At 38.6% G+C, this 19,057-nt stretch overlaps 1 protein-coding gene across 1 annotated transcript in view; it reads right to left on the reverse strand.

Moving 5' to 3' along the window:
* ANLN (anillin actin binding protein) overlaps positions 1-19,057 on the reverse strand; it is an 83,662-nt gene that overhangs the window by 61,163 nt on the left and 3,442 nt on the right. The window contains exons 3-4 of the mRNA XM_042782212.1: positions 10,089-10,278; positions 7,226-7,495 (exon numbers count right to left, since the gene is read on the reverse strand). Of these exons, the coding sequence (XP_042638146.1) occupies positions 7,226-7,495; positions 10,089-10,278 (460 nt within the window). The remainder of the gene's footprint in view (positions 1-7,225; positions 7,496-10,088; positions 10,279-19,057) is intronic.

The following is a 19,057-nucleotide window of genomic DNA, read 5'->3' on the forward strand; positions in this document are numbered from 1 at the left end:
AACAACAACAATAACAACATAGAGTAGCTGCTGAGTCTGCTTACATACAACTAAAAATCCCTTGGGATTTGGTTTCTTGGTTTGGAGGTTAAGGGACATGGCTTCATAAGAAATCCCAATTAACCGGCCTAATAATGTGTTTAGTGCTTCTGTTCTGCTTCCTAGTTTGATGCATAGTACCTGAGGTCTTAAATCTTGCAAGGAGCCATCCAAGGCACAATAATTGGTCTCTATGAACCTGGGACAACAGAGGAAAGAATGTCAGGAATGGGAGGAGGATATTGAATGTGTGACTAATTGCCTCCATGAACAAATGCCTCTTTTGTGACGAGACCAGAAGAACTGGATGGTGTGTGGCCACCATTACTGAACATTTTGATCAAAGATTTCACAGACGAATCCTGATCAGAAAAAGAAAACTGAAGAATAGATTTTAAATTCTCATGAACGCCAGACTTCCTGGTACCATGAAGGTTGGCTGAAACCCTGAAACCATTACCCTGAGGTAATCTTTAAACTTTAAACCAAAAACATCCCCAGAAGTCTTCTTAAAACCAAACAACAGTGTCAGTTAAGTAGTAAAAAATGTCTGCCTTGAGCATTATACTCTTTTAAGAACTATCTATATGGGGTCAAATTGACAACAGCAACTCAAAAGATCAGATAGAACCTTAAGGGGCAGTGAGTTTATGTTAATGGGGAAGGAATAACTCAGAAAAGGAGGGTGAGAACAGTTGCACAACTTGAAGAATGTAATCATTATCACTAAATGGTACATTCAGGCTGTACTCCATCCAAGACAGATCTGATGAAGTACAGGTGGAATGCTCCTTAGAAGTGTGTCTCTCGTACTTCAGTCATGCTGTCAGGAGGAGCCAGTCCCTAGATAAAGACATTGTATTTGATAAAGCAAATGGTTGCAGATAAAAAAGGAAGACCCTCAACAGAAGGATTCACACAGTGACTGCAACAATAGGCTCAAGCATAGCAACAACTATGAGGATGGCACAGGAGTGGGCAGTTTTGTTCAGTTGTACATAGAATGGCTATGAGTTGGAACCAATTCTGGCCTCTCACAATGATAACAAATGGTACATGTAGAAACTGTTGAATTGGTGTATATTTTGCTGTATATATTCTCAACAATAACAAAATAAACAAAATTATATTTTTTAAAAAAATGATATGAAAGTAGTGTGTTGTTATATGCCGTTGAGTCGGACTAGACTTATAGCGACCCCTCCTTGGGTTTCCGAGGCGGTATCACTACAGAAGTAGATTGCCCAACCTTCCTTCCAAGGAGTGGCTGGTGGGTTTGAACCGTCAGCCTTCTGGTTAGTAGTCAAGTGCCTCAGGCATTATGCTACCAGAGCTCCTTGAAAGTGGTGTATCTACCTCCAAATGTGAGAGTTGTGCTTCAGCATATGGATCCAGGTATAACCATCACTTTTCAAGGCATACTGCCTCAGACTGTTTGCTCAGGCAATAGCTGCAATAGATGGAGATGTGGTAACATAACACAATTTCTAGAATTATAATATGCTTCAGTGTATCTGGAACATTAAATATTCTGGGAGGAAGTTACAGGAAAATGCATTCAGGAAATTTAGAAAACATTGCTGAGTTATGTGAACATGCTCCAAACATTTGATCAAAATAATGTGATGGAAGAGATTGGTGAGAAAATCGTTTTTATGGCAAGAACGCTGAATTCAGAACCTCATGTCACCAATGCAGAGGAGCTCATAGATCACAAAGAAGGGAAACTGACAGACCATGACATGGATTCTTAAGAGCAAAGAAACGCTGAAGAAGAAATAATGAGGAAGAGGAAGGAGAGAGGTTATGAAAAAATTTACAGTGAAAGGATGAGGTAGAGTTTTTTCTAAACTAAATCAGGAGTTTCAGTTGCTTGAAAACAAGAACTCAAATGCTGTTTGATTTGAAGTCCATAGGCAGATTCAGGAAACAGTGAGATTTACCATGAAACATATAAAGAAAAAAAGAAAAGGACCATGTAGACAATTCTCACTGATTATCTAACTAAAAATGCCATCCCCATTTCCAGGGATAATCCACATGATCCACAACCTTCCACAGTTGGAGTTATTCCACAATTGAAAAAGTGCTAGCATTGACTAACTCTTTTTCATTGCCAGAGAAAATTTTTATTATTTGTGTATTTTTTATGTATGAATGTGTTAAAATTATAACTGTAAGTTTACATGTAATGTTTCCAACCCCAAAGACAAAAAAAGATCAGATTTATAAAGACAGTTATAATAAAAAGCCAATAATAATGGAAACTAAAAAAAAAAAAGAGGTATTCGACTTACTTCTGAACTGACTTATAAGGGAGTTGTTGGTGTAGAACCCCGTAACAAGACAAGGACTAAATGGACTGGTAGAATTAATTCATGGTGCTATAATGTTGTATAATCATGTATTTCACAAGAGCATTTTATAATAATAATAATAATAAAAAGATTAGACCAGTGCTGTACAATAGAATTTTCTGTGATGATGGTGCTATTCTATATCTGTGTCGTCCAATCCAGTAACCACTAAGCCACAGGTAGCTAGTGGCTAAGATGACTGAAAGACTTAATTGAATTTAATTTTAATTACTTTAAATTTAAGCAGCCACATATAACTAGTGGCTACTATACTGGAAATGCAGGGATAGATTAAATCAAATGTTTTTCTGCACAGTTAATTTGAAGATAAATCACTATATCATGAATACTTAATTGATAAAGGCCCGTAAGCATAAAGAGTATACAGGGAATTCAAGACCATGGCACTTTCCATTGCACAAACTGACTCAGTATAAGAGGTATTTCTCCTTCTGTCTAAGACTTAGGCCTCTGATTTTCAACTCTACTCTCTCCAAAATTTTCTTGTTCCAAATAACACCCCCACCCCGTCTCTGTAAGAGAATTTTTTCTTTTGTACAAGTCCCTCTCATTCTAAATATAAAAATATACATTCTGTCATCAATATACTCCTTTTAGCTACTGCCCCTCTTTCCTTGTACAATATTCGCTCATTACTCAGCCTGCTTCCATGGGCCTTCTGCAACACCCTGCCCTGAAGCTGGTTTTTCTGTTGTCTACATGTCAACACTCACTTCTCACGCTTGTATTTTTTTGGCCTAAGACATCTCACTCCCTTTGCATTTGTAATCTCATTCTCTCCTTGTCCTTCCTGTCTTCATGGACAAATCTTCACCGTGTCCTTCTAACTACTGACTAAATAACCTCCACTAGATTATCACACCAACCAAAGACCAAACTCATCACCGTGGAGTCAACTCCAACTCAGCAACTTTATAGGACAGAGTAGAACAGCATCATGGAGTTTCCAAAGCTGTAATCTTTACAGAAGCAGACTGCTACACCTTTTTCCATGAAGCAGCTAGTGGGTTTGAACTGCCAACCTTTTGGTTAGCAGCCAAGCACTTTACCCATTGTGCCACGAGGGCTCCTTCCGACCATCACACAGACACCCCTAATAACATATTTGAAGTTGAAATTGCCCAAAACATATTCCTTTTCAGCTTAGTCAATGGCATCACCAATTACCCATTCAGGCCCAAAATCTTGCATATTCTTCCTTTTGCCTTATCCTCTAGGATCTAATAATCAAGTCCTATCAATTTTTTCTCCTACATGTCTTAAATCCAGCTTCTCCTATTCACTTTCACAGGCCTTTATCATTGTGTACCTAGATGATAACACTAGCCTTCTAACTGGTCTTTCTGGTTTTCATCTTTACCCTGCCCAACAGCTCAACTCTGATCTTCCTAAAATGCTTGCCTGCCTGCTTAAACTCTCCCAGTACATCCCCATTACCTTCTGGTTAAATTCCAGTGATCTGAACTCTGCTGCTTTCTTCACACTTATCTCTTGCTTTTCCACTACATGTACTGTATACCAGAATACACACACTATGTTCTTGTTACCTCTGTGCTTTTTACACATGCCATTACTTCTGGCTGTCTGAACTGGCATCAACATCAACATCTCCACCGTCTGAAGCCAGCTGCTCTTCAAGGTCAGCTTAACTGCTTCTACCTAGAAAAGCTTCCCTGACCACACCCCTCTTCATAATACCCTTTTGCATGTCATATCATTGTCCTTAGAACAAGAAGTCTCCTTTAAGCAGATGACAGTTTTGTTGGCATGTTCTAGGAATGGTCTTAATAAACCTCTAACTCTTCTATTTCCTGTCAGAAAAAACTTACTCAGATAAATTATATTTTAGTGTAATTTCTCAAAGTTTTAACTGGTTTATAGCCAGTCTTGTTTAGCATTAACCAAACCATTTATTACAAATGCTTTAGTCACAAGTGTTCAAGGTTGAGGCAGGCATTAGTTAACATTTACTTACAAAATGTTCAAACTCACTGCTGCAATGCTTTCTACACTAGAATGTTTAGGGACTTGGTTATTCTTCTGACCATGGGTTAAACTACAACTTAATTTTTATTTTTTTAAAGGAAAATCTTCACTCCTGTGATGGTAATATTTCTTCTGAAACATAAATGGGATATCCTTCTATACAGGAACATTTTCTAGTTGCCTCCTCAGGCTTTATAAAGAAACACAGTAGCCCAGCCACCCTCCACTAAAGTGATTATATATTAATTGACAATAGAATATCTGTATCCTGTTGCAAGCCAAAAAGGCATAGACCACAGTGAATAAGAGTAGAAGTCCTAGGGTAAAACTATTACGGTTTGAATTTTAGCTGGCTGACTGTAGGCAGGTTTCTTAGACTCTCTGGACCTCAGCGCCTTAGTTACCTAGTGCTACTACAACTGAAATAGCACAAATGGATGGCTTTTACAAACAAATTTATGCTCTCAGTTTAGGAGGCTAGAAATCTAAATTCAGGCAGCTTTAGGGGAAGGCTTTCTCTCTCTGCTGGCTCTTGGGGAAGGGCCTTGTTTCCTTTCTGTATCTGTGGGCCTGGTGTTCCTTGGAGATCTCCATGTGTCTTAACATCAATCTTTCCCTGGGTCTCGGAGGTTCACAGCACAGGGACCTGGATCCAAAGGATGCACTGCACTTCCAGCTCTTCTTTCTTGGTGGTACTGAGGTCTCTCTTTCTCTGCTCACTTCTCCTTTTTTCTTTTGTAAGATAAAAGATGCAGGCCACAACCTGGGGAAATTCCCCTTATAATGGAGCAGGGCTCTGACCTGAGAAAGGATGTTGCATCCCACCCTAATACACTTACAACTAATTGGCTGATCATATCAGATCACGTCATGGGGGATGATTCTATCATTACATAACGGCCAAACCGCTAAGAAATATATATCTTGGAATATATGTCATATATATATACATATATATATAAAGAGCTCTGGTGGCATACTGCCTAAGGCATTTGACTGCTAACCAGAAGGCTGGCAGTTCAAAGCCACCAGCCACTCCTCAGAAGGAAGGAGGTTGGGCAATACTGCCTTGGAAACCAAGGAGGGGTCGCTATGTCCAAATCCACAGTAGTGGGTTTACATATATATATATACATATATATATATATTGTTATTGTTATGTGCCGTCGAGTTGGACCCGACTCAGCGACCCTTCCTTGGGTTTCCGAGGCAGTTTCACTACGGAAGTAGATTGCCCAACCTTCCTCTTTCCTTCCGAGGAATGGCTGGTGGATTTGAACTGTCAGCCCTCTGGTTAGCAGTCAAGTGCCTTAGGCACTATGCTACCAAAGCTCAGCTCATATATATATATGAGTATAACATGAAAGAAGATTGTGCAATCTATTTCCATAGAGATACCGCCTCAGAAACCCAATGAGGGGTCGCTAAGAATTGGATCCGACTCCACGGCAGTAAGTTTGGTTTTTGAATATGAGAACCAAAAAACACAGAGAATGCCTAGCACCTTACATAATAAGTATTTGCTCTTGAGACTATCATCATCACTGTGAAAAAGCATAATCATAAACTCTCTGTTGTCCAACACTTATCAAAATTTCAGTTATGGAAGACTTCCTGAAATACGTAGGCCATCCATTTTTTCAGATCAGTGGTTCTCAATTCTGGCTTTGCTTCATAATTATCTAGAGAGTTTTTAAAAAATAAAACCCCACAGTTGGGAGTTCCACTGCAATCCTGAGTTCCCAGTCCCGTGGCCTAAGGGAGTCTGAGGTGCAGCAGCTGGGCTCAGAGCCACAGCTTTAGGAGCTCTCTGCAGTAACCGAGCCTTCTACGCACTGTGCTGGCCACTTTACAACTCCTTGTACTGAACTGTGCTTGGAGCCAGGCCACCTGCCTACCTTGGGAAATGTCAGATGTTTACAAGCTCTAACAAAGTCACCTTTGAAGGGAAGAAAGTTCTTTCAGGTCTTAGTGCCCCAAAAAAGTTGTGCTACTATCTTATTAACATTAATCATGTAACAGAGCATTTCACCTGTTTGCATAGGCTCCTCTGAAGTTAAGACTCATCTCTAGCAAGTGAGTAGGACCTTAAGCCCTGTATTTAATAAACTAACTTTATCTTTAGCTTCTTTGTTTTTCTTCTCATATTTTCACTTCACCCGGATTTCCTTATTTTTCTTGTTTTGTAATATAGGTGTCATCTCAAGGGATTTTTTGGAACAAAGGAGGTGATAAGTAAAATTTATTATAGCACAAATAGCCCTGTTGCATAGCTGTTGGTTTACTTCTTCGGTTCCTCAGATTATGGGCTCATGAAAGGCAAGTATCAGGCCATTTCATTCATCTCCTAGCACCTTAGCAAAATAAAATACCTTGCAGGTGCTCAATCAATAACAGTTTTTTGAAGTCTCCTCTCTCCCTGCTGAACCAGTTTTTGTATATTTTAGGCACAAGTTTATTTTAATTAATGAATCCACAAAATAGAATTTCTTGAATATATAGCTGAGGGTCAGCAATGCTAATAATGCTGAGAGTATAGTTTGTTCTCTACTATTTTTTATTGCAAATACAAGGTAGTCTAGTTATAGGATTAAGCTTTTGTGAACTAGTCTAGGAACCTCATCATCATCTACTTCAATGGAAACACAATCAATTTATAAACATACTAATGGTACAAAAACCATTTGCAAGCAGAGGAGACTCAGGACATAGATAAAACAAAATTGTTTACTTCTTATTTGTTAACTGATAAAGTTTTTAATATACCAAGCAGAATTTTAATTACATAGATTTATGGCCCATCCTACCCATATGATTTATACCTGTCATATCAGTGTTTTCCCAATGGCGCCGTTGCTCTGCAAGTTTCTGCATACGTGTTTTAACTGAAGAGGCTACAGTTCCTTCCAATTTTGAGTTCAAGCCTCTCTTTGCATCCAGCTGTGATGATGGCACACCCACAGGATCAGTGACAGCAGCAGATTTTGCAGAAACTGACTCAACCGGTTGTTTATTTTCCAAATTAGAAACTGCTTCTGTAGTGTTGTCAGAACAGCGTTTTTTTGATGGTGACGGTTTTGTACAAGATTTCTCTAGATTACAAAGAACCAAAAAAAGACATTCGAAATTCTGTAATTTCTCACAGTGTTCATGAAAAATTTGCAGCAGGTACATAACAAATTAATTAAACACTGCTAACATGTTTCTTTATCCCTGTCTATGATTTTACTTACAACAATAAATATGTAAAATCCTACTTCTCTCAGTAACTTAGAAATCTGATATGCCAGATTTCTTTTTAAGGAAATATAATTTATGGACTTAAAAAAGCATGAATGGATATAAATTCAAATAATATTCCTAAGACGTACATAAAACACTTTATGTATACATAATATATGTATATGTATGCATAATCTTCTTAAGACAACAAGAAATAAAAATTGCACATATACTAGAGTGAGCAAATGTTCTAAGAAGTTTTAAAGATCATGAAACCCAATTACCTCATTTTAATTTTAAGGTAAGAAAAATCAGGCCCAGAGAAATTAAGTTATCTGCCTAAAGTCATAAGCTAAGTGTAGAAATTAGGTTTTCAGTTGTTTATGGACAGTAACAATTGAGCAAAGGTAGAAAGGCAACTGAGGTTTAGGAAAAAGAACAGAATAATCAACTGAATTATCTGGTCAATACCAAACAAATTCATCAATGCAAAAGTTTAACAACAGTTCACATTTTAATTTTCTATGAACAATAAAATCAGTGAAAATTCCTAAAATAGAAAAGAGCTATCTGAACATAAGGCATATCATTTCTACCCAGGAATGAGTTTCAAAATATCACCTGGAAAATAATATTAAAAATAATAAAAAAAATAAATTTCATGAGGTCAGTTTCACTGGCTGTCCAATCAGGTATTCTTGTTCAGAGAGCACCAGAGTAATATTAGTAGAAAGTCACAGTTGCCTTCATCCACATTAACTTAACTAAATATACATCATGAAACTTTCTAATCTTCCACAACTCATTTACGTTCTAATCATCTTTTGTAACTGTTCATATTATAACACGTAGTACCACCTGGAAATACAAAATTGTTCCAGTTTACAGTTCTTTTAAAAACAGTAAATACTTCCTTTTAAGCATCAAAACAATTCCAGCTACTAGTTTGAACAAGCCTGTGTCATAGTGAAAATGCGTGAAGGTCCAGGACTAGAGCCAGGCCTCTGTTTTCCTGGGTGAATACTATACGTGTAATGTATTTCCTTCTCTCCTTCAATATGTACAAATATATGAAAATATGTTCTCTTTTTATGGTTAGCTCCCAAAATAATTGTGAGCCAACCCCATGACCTTTCCTTGCTTTTTTGAAATAATGGTTTCACCTCTATCATTTTTTTTCTATATGGAAGTATTTTAAAGTTATATGAAAAAGAGTATTATCTCCAGACTATTCTACACCCCAGGAAAACATTAAAGCAGCTAGATGACACTGGCTGAGATGCCAGGATTTAGGAAAGAATAAGAGAAGATTCCAGGGAAGCTTGCTTGAGTCTGTTTTTTTGGGCAGGTGTGTGTGTGTTTTTGTTTAATTCCACCAGTTCTAAAGATTGACAACCTAAACTTCACCTCAAGATCTAAAGAGTTGGTCCAGTAGAAAGAGGATGAAAAGGTTCATTAAATTTCAAGCACTCGCAAGGTGATCTGTCCATGCCAGAAACACCTTCTGAACTTGGCGGTCAGCTATTGCTGCACACATCACTGCCAGTACAAGAGTTACCCTGCTCCTTTATTCCTCTTCCCTTGGGGATTTTAAAGATAAAATCTGAAAATAAAGTTTCCTCAATCAATTCATTTGAACTATCTACTAGAAGAAACTCTATCCTGGACAGATAGGCATTAAGCCACTGCTATCGAGTCAATTCTGACTCACAGTGACCCTTTAGGACAGAGTAGAAATGCCCCATAGGGTTTCCAAAGCTATATCTTTATAGAAGCAGACAGCCTCATCTTTCTCCCATGGAGCAGCTAGTAGGTTCGAACGGCTGAGCTTTTGGTTAGTAGCTGAATTCCTTAACCACTGTGCCACCAGAGCACCTTAGACAGGCCTAATATAATATACCCCAAACCCACTGTTGTCAGGTCAATTCCAACTCAGAGAGACCCTATAGGACTGGGTCAAACTTCCCCATAGGTTTCCAAGGCCATATGCAGAAGCAGATTGCCATATCTTTCTCCTGCAGAGCAGCTGATGGATTCAAACAGCTGACTTTTGGTTCACAATTAAATACTTTAGAAACACCACCACCAGGCTCCTTTTTAATATAAACTCACTGCCTTCAAGTTGATCTGACTCATAGCAACCCTTTAGGACAAAGCTGCCCGATAGGGTTTCTAAGTCTAAATCTTTATAGAAGCAGACTGCCTCATCTTTCTGCTGCAGAGTGGCTGGTGGGTTCAAACTGTCAATTTGAAGGGTGAATGCTTTAACGATTGTACCACCAGAGTTCCTTTTAGTATAATACAATAACCCTGAAATAGAATAGAAGGCTGACCTTTCCTCCAGAGGCTGCCACATTTGTCTCCCAGAGATCTAGGTTTTCCTGTATGTCTAACAAAATGTGGCATCTCAAAAAAATTTTTTTTAACAAAGCAGATTTTACTTTCCCCCACAAGGTCTTTTACCTTCACCACCAGATAGGGGTGGCTGGTTGCTTGCTTCTGAAAGCGGCTCTCGAATTCTCTTAGCATGAGTCATAGACCTTGCTGCAGGTGTGGGCCTCTCATGAGTCACAGACCTCGCTGTAGGCGTTGGCCTCGCCGCCATTTTCTTCTGAAGATTCTCTCGTCTGGCACGTGTTCGTTCAAGTAATTTCTACATACATCAGAGTGTTAAAACACAAATTTAGTCAGAGATTCGTATAATTTCAAATATCATCTAAAATCACTAATCACGTAGGATAAAGAGTCAAATACATGTTGAAAGTGAAATTCCTAGAAATTAAACTAAGATACATCAAATGAGCATGGTAATACAAAAATTATTACAGATAGAATATGAACATTCAAGGTGGAATAAAATGTGTAAACTTAGCTGTAGAAAATTTAAAATGGTCAGAAGCAAAGATTTACATACACAATACTGCGTTATCATTGATAACAAACATTAATCTATGGGTGGATACATAGGTAGACAGGTTGAATGATCAGGTATGTCTAGGCAAAAGGGAATATATGTGCTGTAAGAATGTCCATATGTATAGAAAGCAGACAAGGGGCAAACTTATGATAACTTCTTAGACACAGCCAACCACCCTGAGGAAGTGAGTAGCTGGACCTGTGGGCTTAGGACCATGGTTGCAGGAGACATCAAGCTCAATTGGCATAACACAGTACACATAAACATTGTTCTACATCCTACTTTGGTGAGTAGCAACTGAGTTCTTAAAAGCTTGCAAGTGGCCATATAGATACAACAATGAGTCTCTCCTAGTCAGAGCAAAGAAGAATGAAGAAAACCAAAGACACACAGAACCAATTAGTCCAAGGGACTAGTGGACTACGCAAACCTCAGCCTGTATGACCATGAGACCAGAAGAACTAGATGATGCCCAGCTACCATTGTCAACTGCTTAGAAATGGTCAGTGTAGGAGATCCTGGATGGAGGGGGAGAGAAAGGTGGAACAAAACTCAAAATCATAAAAAAATAAATAAATAATTAAAAAGACCAGGTTTACTGGTATGACAGAATCTGATGAGATCCCCGAGACTATGGCCCCTAGTTACCCACCCTTTGGGTCTGGTAATGAACTCACTCCCACAGCTTCCAGCCAAACAACAGATAGGCACATAGGGTAAACATTTACATCAGGTAGATATACTCATTAGAATGACCAATTGTGGGAGAACAGAAGGGTAATATTTGGGCAGGGAGATAGCTCAAGGCAGGAATGCATAGGAAAGAAGGACACAGGGAAGAGGTAACAACAGGAGAGAAGTAGGAAGAAAGCTGTTACATTGTGGGGAATGGTAGTCAATGTCATGAAACAAAATACGTATGAACTACTGTATAGAAAAAGAATTTGCTCTGTACAATTTAACTCAAATCACAATAAAAATTAAAAAAAAGAAATTAAGGCAAGATACATCAAATGAGCATGCTAAAGTAAAAATTATTACATATAGAATATGAACATTCAAGGTAGAATAAAATGCATACAATTAGTTGTAGAAAATTTACAATGGCCAGAAGTCCTTGCTGCTTCGCCATTAAGAGATGGAACCTATTTGCCCACCTCTGAATACAGATTAGGCTTTTGATTTGCTTTGACCAATGAAATGTGGCAGACATGAAACTCAGTGACTTCCAATCCTATACCTCAAGAGATCTTGCTGCTTCTGCTCTTTCCCTCTTAGAATGCTGCCACCATGAAAAGAAGCCCAAGTTAACCTCCTAAGCCATCTGGCAGCAGCAGCAGCAAGCACCAGGTATGTGAATAAAGCCCTCATAGGCAATCCAGCCCCAGACAATCCATGAAGTCACTGAAGATTCCTCCATGACCCCAAAGACGACCATGAGAAAAGTTAAAAAAAAAAAAAAAGAGTAAAAAGAGAACCTACAGACTTGGAAAAAAATTGGCAACAATATATTTGACAAGGGCCTAATATCTAAAATACATAGAAAATTTCAACACCTCAACAACACAAAAACAGAAAACAAATGTTGGGGATTTTGTAGGGAGACTGGAACTCTTATACACTCCTGGTAGGATTGTAAAATGGTATAATCACTATGGAAAACAATATGCCACTTCATCAAAAAGCTAGAAATAGAAATACTTTATGATCTAGCACTCCCACTCTTAGGTAAATATCCTAGAGATATTAACAGTAGTGACACAAATAGACATACGCACACTCATGTTCACTGTAGCATTATTCATAACAGCCAAAGGATGGAAACAACCTAAGTGTCCATTAGCAGACAAACAGATAAACAGAACGCATTATTCACACGTAGGATGGAATAATATGCAATAATAAAGAATAATGGTGAGTCCGTGAAACATTTTCTAACATCGATGAATTTGGAGGACATTATGCTGAAGGAAATTAATCAAACACAAAAGGACAAATATTGTATGATATCACTTTTATGGGAGCTCTGGTGGCCTAGTACCTAAGGCATCTGACCACTAAACCACAAGGCTGGTGGTTCAAACCCATCAGCCACTCCTCAGAAGAAAGGCTGGGCAATCTACTTCCGTAGTGACACCACCTCAGAAACCCAACAAGGGGTCGCTAGGAGTGGGCTCCAACTCAACAGCAGTGAGTTAGTATCACTTTTATAAAATGTTAAGAACGAAACATACAAAACAAAGTTCTTTGATGGAGGGAGAATCACTTACTAGATTGTAGACACATGTTAAGTCTGGTGATGGAAAAAGAAAACACAATATGGAGGAAGTCAGCACAACATCACCAAGGTAAATGGAGACAGTGAAAGGCACAGAAGAACAAAGGACAACTATGGTAAACGTTATACACGGTTTTGCAACAACAGTAATAATAAGCAAAAAAATGTGTGGTACATATGTAGATATTTATGCTATATGGGTTTGGGAAGGCATATAGGAATACATGCACATGCATACATGGGTATATTTGTGGGTATATGTATATACACATTTTATGTGCCACATACATATTTATGTATACAATAAAGCACATAGAGAGCACAGTTATGGATACTTCCTAGACATACCCAAACACCTCGTGTGATTGATTTACTGCGGTTGAATGCTCAAGATCATAGTCTCATGGGACAACTAGGTCAATTAGAAGAACTTAGTTCATAATGATAACATTCTACATCCTAGTTTGGTGAGTAGCATCTGGGGTCTTAAAAGCTTGCAAGCAGCTATCTAAGATCCAACTATTGGTCTCCTCCCATCTGGAGCAAAGAAGAGTGAAGGAAACCAAAGAGTAAAGAAAGAAGAAATAAGTCCATAGGACTAACGGCCTATACAAACCACAGTCCCTTATAGCCTAAGACCAGAAGAACTAGAAGGTACCTGCCTACCACTACTGACAGTTCTGACCAAAGACACAATAGAAAGTCCTGGTAAGAATGAGAGAAAAATGCAAGAAAAAAACTCAAATTCAAAAAAGGTCAGATTTACTGGACTGATAGAGACCAGAAGAACCCCTAAGACTATCCCCCTAAGATACCCTTTTAACCTGGAACTGAAACCCCTCCCAGAAGTCACCTTTCAGCCAAATAACAGATTGGCTTTTAAAATAAACAATAACACCCATGAGTAATATGCTCCTTTAAACAATCAACTATATGAGACCAAATGAGATGAGAAGGCAATGAGGGGGAGGGAAACTGGATGGATAAAAACGGGAAGGCAAGGTGGAAATGGTTAGAGTGCTGACACATTACAGGGATTGTAACCAATGTCACAGAACAATATTTATATATGCTGTTGAATGAGAATCTATCTGTTGTGTTAACCTTCACCTAAAACACAATGAAATATTAAAAAGAAAAAAAAAATTGAACATAGAACTATCATATGACTCAGCAATTCCACTCCTAGGTATATATCTAGAAGAAATGAAGGCAGAAATGCAAACAAACCTGTACACCAATGTTCACTGCAGCACTGTTCACAACAGTCAAAAGGGGAAATAATAGAAATATCCAGCAATAAATGAATGGATAAACAAAAGGTAGTATATAAGTATATAGATAGATAGATAGATAGATAGATATACACAATGGAATATTACTCAGCCATAAAGAGAAATGAAGTCATGATTGATGCATGCCACAACATGAATGAACCTTGAGAAATCATGCTGAGGGAAATAAATCGGTAGCAGAAAGACATACTATGTGATTTCACTTACATGAAATAAGCAAATATATAGAAATCAAAGATTATAGTGGTTACCACCGGTGGGAAAAAGGAGGAAAGGAGGAATTTTGGCTTATGAAGAAGCACTGAGTTTACGTTAACAGTAGTAAAAAATTTGGAAAAGGATAGTATGATTCATTGCAGAATATAATCAGTGTCATTAAATTACGCATGTAGAAATTGTTCAATTGGTGTATGTTTTGCTGCATGTATTTTCACCACAAAAATAAAAATTAAAAAAAAAAACTAACATGGCCACTAAGATATGGGACAGTGGTATATAGTAACTACTATAATAGTCGCTTAAAAGCATAAGACATTTCCTAAAAGATAAATAAAAATTAACAATCTTTGTTTGATATAATTAAATATCAAAATAAAATATTTTTAAGTTGAAATTTTAGCTATTCCCTAAAATCATGAATACTCCTCTTTTCTTACCCTAAGTCAACTGATCTTCCCATTTGAATTTTTGTGATAACACAAACATCAAACCAAAAACCAAACCCACTGTCGTGGAATCGCTTCAGACTTAGAGATCCTATAGGACAGAGTAGAACTGCTGAAGCAGACTACCACATCTTTTTCAGATGGAGCAACCTGTGGGTTTGAACCACAGACCTTTTGGTTAGCAGGTCAACTGCTTCAATCACTGTACCACAAGGGCTACTTAACTCAAGACCTGTAATTCACTCTCTTTCAAATGTACACAACTAAAGGAGGGATGCAGATGACTGGGAGTTTATACCCTCCCTGCAAACACAGATACGTGCAGGCTGAGGAAAGAGTCCTGGTGACCCAGCGGTTAAGTGTTCAACAGCTAAACTAAAGGTCAGCAGTTTGAACCCACCAGCCGCTCTTCCCAGGAGAATGATGTGGCTGATTGCTTCTGTAAAGATTCTCACTGCCGTAGAATCTATTAAGACTCACAGTCTCTTTAGAGCAGAGGAAAAACTGCCTCATAGGGTTTCCAAGCCTGTAAATCTTTACAGTTGTAGACTGCCTCAACTTTGTCCTGCCAGGCAGATGGTAAGGGTCCAACCACAGAACATTTGGTTAGCAGCCATAGAAATCCTAGAGGACAGTTCTACTCTGTCCAATAGGGTCACTATGAGTCAGAATCAACTTGTTAACAATTGAGTTTTGTTTGTTTGTTTTTTGGCAGACTGAGGAATTACATACACTCTATTTGACTTGCTTTTTATTTCTGTAATTAAAATAGATTACAAATATTTTTATAAAATATCTTTTGGTATGCAAGGGAGCTCTGGTAGCGCAGTGCCTAAGGCATCTGACTGCTAACCAGAAGGCTAGCAGTTCAAACCTACCAGCCACTCCTTGGAAGGAAGGTTGGGCAATCTACTTCTGTAGTGATACCGCCTCAGAAACCCAAGGAGGGATCGCTATTGAGTCTGACTCACCGGAGTGAGTTTGGTTTGGTTTGGCTGGGTATGCAAAAGAAGAATGATCTAAATTCCAAACAAGGCACAACTCTCTACACTTCTTAAAAATGAATTCTGATATAAAGTTCATTAAAAGAAATTATATTCAGGGAGACAGCTTGTGGGCCAGGAGTGCATGGGAGGGAAGGACACAGGGAAGAGGTGGCTATGGGGAGGAAGTAGGAGGAGAGCTGCTGCATTGTGGGAGATTGCAGTCAATGTCATGAGACAAAGTGTATGTGAACTGCTACATGGAAGATGAATTTGCTCTGTAAACTTTCACCCAAATCACAATAAAACTAAAAAAAAAAAAAAAAGTGATACTGAATTTAAATGCTGTGACAATAAAAGAGCAGTTTATGAACCAAATGCCTAACAAAACATAAGGCATCTATCCTCTAAGTAAGTGTGTTTAAATAGAGTTTTTAACACAAACGCAAAAGGAATCATATTTATTACACACATTCATGTGTGTGATAATTACCCCTCCCCCCCTTAAAATATATCAGTCTCAGATACAAACTAGCCCAATTATATTCAAGAACAAGCCTACATTCCATTCTGGTCAGAACACCTGTGAGTCAGTGTATAGTGTATCTTCCATTACTTTGAGCATGGGTCACAACAAAAGAATGTGGTTTTGCCACTGAAATATATTCAAATATTCTATTGCTTATACTAGATTCAAAGGATTCCCAATTTTAGACTAGGATTGCTGGTCTGGTAGAGCCCGGTGAGATCCCTGAGACCATGACCCCTAGTTAGTCACCCTTCAGGTCTGAAACTGAACTCACTCCTGTGGCTTCTAACCAAACAACAGACAGGCATATAGGGTGAACATTTACATCAGATAAGACGCTCCTTGGAGGGATCAATCCTGGGAGAACAGGATAGTGTTTGCATGGAGAGACAGCTGGGAGGAGGGGTGAAAGTGCATGGGAGGGAAGGACACAGGGAAGGGTAACTACAGGGAGGAAGTGGGAAGAGAGCTGTTACACTGTGGGGAACTGCAGTCAATGTCATGAGACAAAATGTGTAAGAACGGCAGTATGGAAAATGAATTTGCTCTGTAAACTTTCACCCAAATCACAATAAAGTGTCTTTTAAATTCCCAATTTAAAATAAATCATAGTAGATAAGCAAAAAAATAATAATCCCTAATGTATAAAGATAATAAGCACCAAAAGGTTACTAATTTGAAAGAAAAGATGTTATATAAAGTACATGCACTCAACAACTCAATAAATCTAAGTAGCTCTTCCTTATATTCAGGAATATTTTGAATGCAAGATATTTTCCTTCAAATATCACACTTCTTCAAACAGTAAAGGCATAACAAAACACTACAATAATTATCATAACCGAAGAATGAGAAGTTCCACCTGAATGAACCTTCAATAACTTAAGCTTATTGTTGTTCCTAAACAATTTCTGCCACCCCCACAAATCATTTCTGACAAATGTTTCTAGAAGTATAACTAATGTCCCTGCCTTCTTAAATGTTGCTGTTATGTGCTGTTGAGTTTAACCTCACTCATAGTGACCCCTCCTTGGGTTTCTGAGGCGGTATCACTATGGAAGTAGATTGCCCAACCTTCCTTCTGAGAAGTGGCTGGTGGGTTTGAACCACCAGACTTCTGGTTAGCAGTCAAGTGCCTTAGGCACTATGCTACCAGAGCTCCTACCCACTGCCATAAGTCAATTCCAACTCATAGCAACCACCATTGGGTTTCCAAGGCAGTAAATCTTTACAGAAGTAGACTGCCTCATCTTCCAGCTGATGGATTCGAAGTGCCAACCTTCTGGTTAGCAGACAAAAGCTTAGGCACTGTACCACCAGAGTTCTTTAAATACATTATACTCAGGATAAATTAACTTTTGCTATTTTTAATAAGTCAGCTCTAGCAGCTCTTTCCCAGGTCAATACAGAGACTTCCATGTAACTCTGGGAAACCCATTCAAAATAGTAGCAGCATGTTTATTTATTTATATTCAGCCTGCACGCAAACAAGGATTTGCAGTATATCTCACAATAAAAGACGTCTTGCAAAATATTTTAATCGTATCTTTTTCTCTTTTAAGGCTAAAGTTCTCACCAGGAGCTCTGGTAGCATAGTGCCTAAGGCACTTGACTGCTCACCAGAAGGCTGGCGGTTCAAACCCATCAGCCACTCCTCAGAAGGAAGGTTGGGCAATCCTACTTCCATAGTGATACTGCCTCGGAAACCCAAGGAGGGGTCACTATGAGTCGGGCCGACTCGACGGCAAACAACAACAACAACAACACCACAGTTCTCACCTGGCACACTTGATCAGAGTTTCCCTGTGGTATTCTTGGACTGGGATAACCATCATCCATGAGCAAATCTTCAAGCTAGGAGGCTAAAAGCATTGCTATGAGCAGTTAAGTTTATGTTTTTAAATTCACCTAACAACAATAACAAGGACTCTGGTAGCATAGTGCCTAAGGTACTTGACTGCTAACCAGAAGGCTGGTGGTTTAAACCCACCAGCCACTCCTCAGAAGGAAGGTTGGGCAATCTATTTCCGTAGTGATACTGCCTTGGGAAACCCAAGGAGGGGTCGCTATCAGTCGGGTCTGACTCAACAGGACATAACAACAACAACACTAATACAGGACTTAATACAAAGTATTTTCAGTGTGTGGAACACACTAACTCACTTTCCTCCTCAAAATCTTATTTGATAGGTTATGTTTTAACTCACTGTAGGTCACACAGATAAGAAGTGGCAAGGCAGGATTTGAACCCAGGTTCCCAAGTCAGTACTTTTATGATTTTCCTAAAAACTGTTTCTTGACTAATCCAATCGTTCTGTTTGAGAATTTACTATCAGTAGAAGTAAGTTCCTATCATTAACAAAACTTTTTTAACGCTATCAGCTGATCATAATAAGAAGTCTACCTTAGCCCCTGTTGTTACGTGCCCTCGAGTCGGACCTAACTCATAGTGACCCCCCCCGCTTGTGTTTCTGAGATGTGGTATCACTACAGAAGTAGATTGTCCAACCTTCCTTCAGAGGAGTGGCTGGTGGGTTTGAACAACCAGCTTTCTGAGTAGCAGTCAAGTGGCTTAGGCACTCCGCCACCAGAGCCCCTAGGGAAACCTTTCCTCTGGTTGGTTCATGGAGAACATTAGAAAGATTTTGCTCTCTGGACCCTCTCTGAATCCTGATCCATACAAATCAACTGCAAAAGCATATGAGACATTTGGGAAAATCTGAACATTGATAGAACAGTTGATAATATTAAGGAAGTATTGTTAT

Source organism: Orycteropus afer, unplaced genomic scaffold (assembly GCF_000298275.1).
Source record: "Orycteropus afer afer isolate SDZICR_OR568_19922 unplaced genomic scaffold, OryAfe1.0 scaffold00263, whole genome shotgun sequence".
NCBI lineage: Eukaryota > Metazoa > Chordata > Mammalia > Tubulidentata > Orycteropodidae > Orycteropus > Orycteropus afer.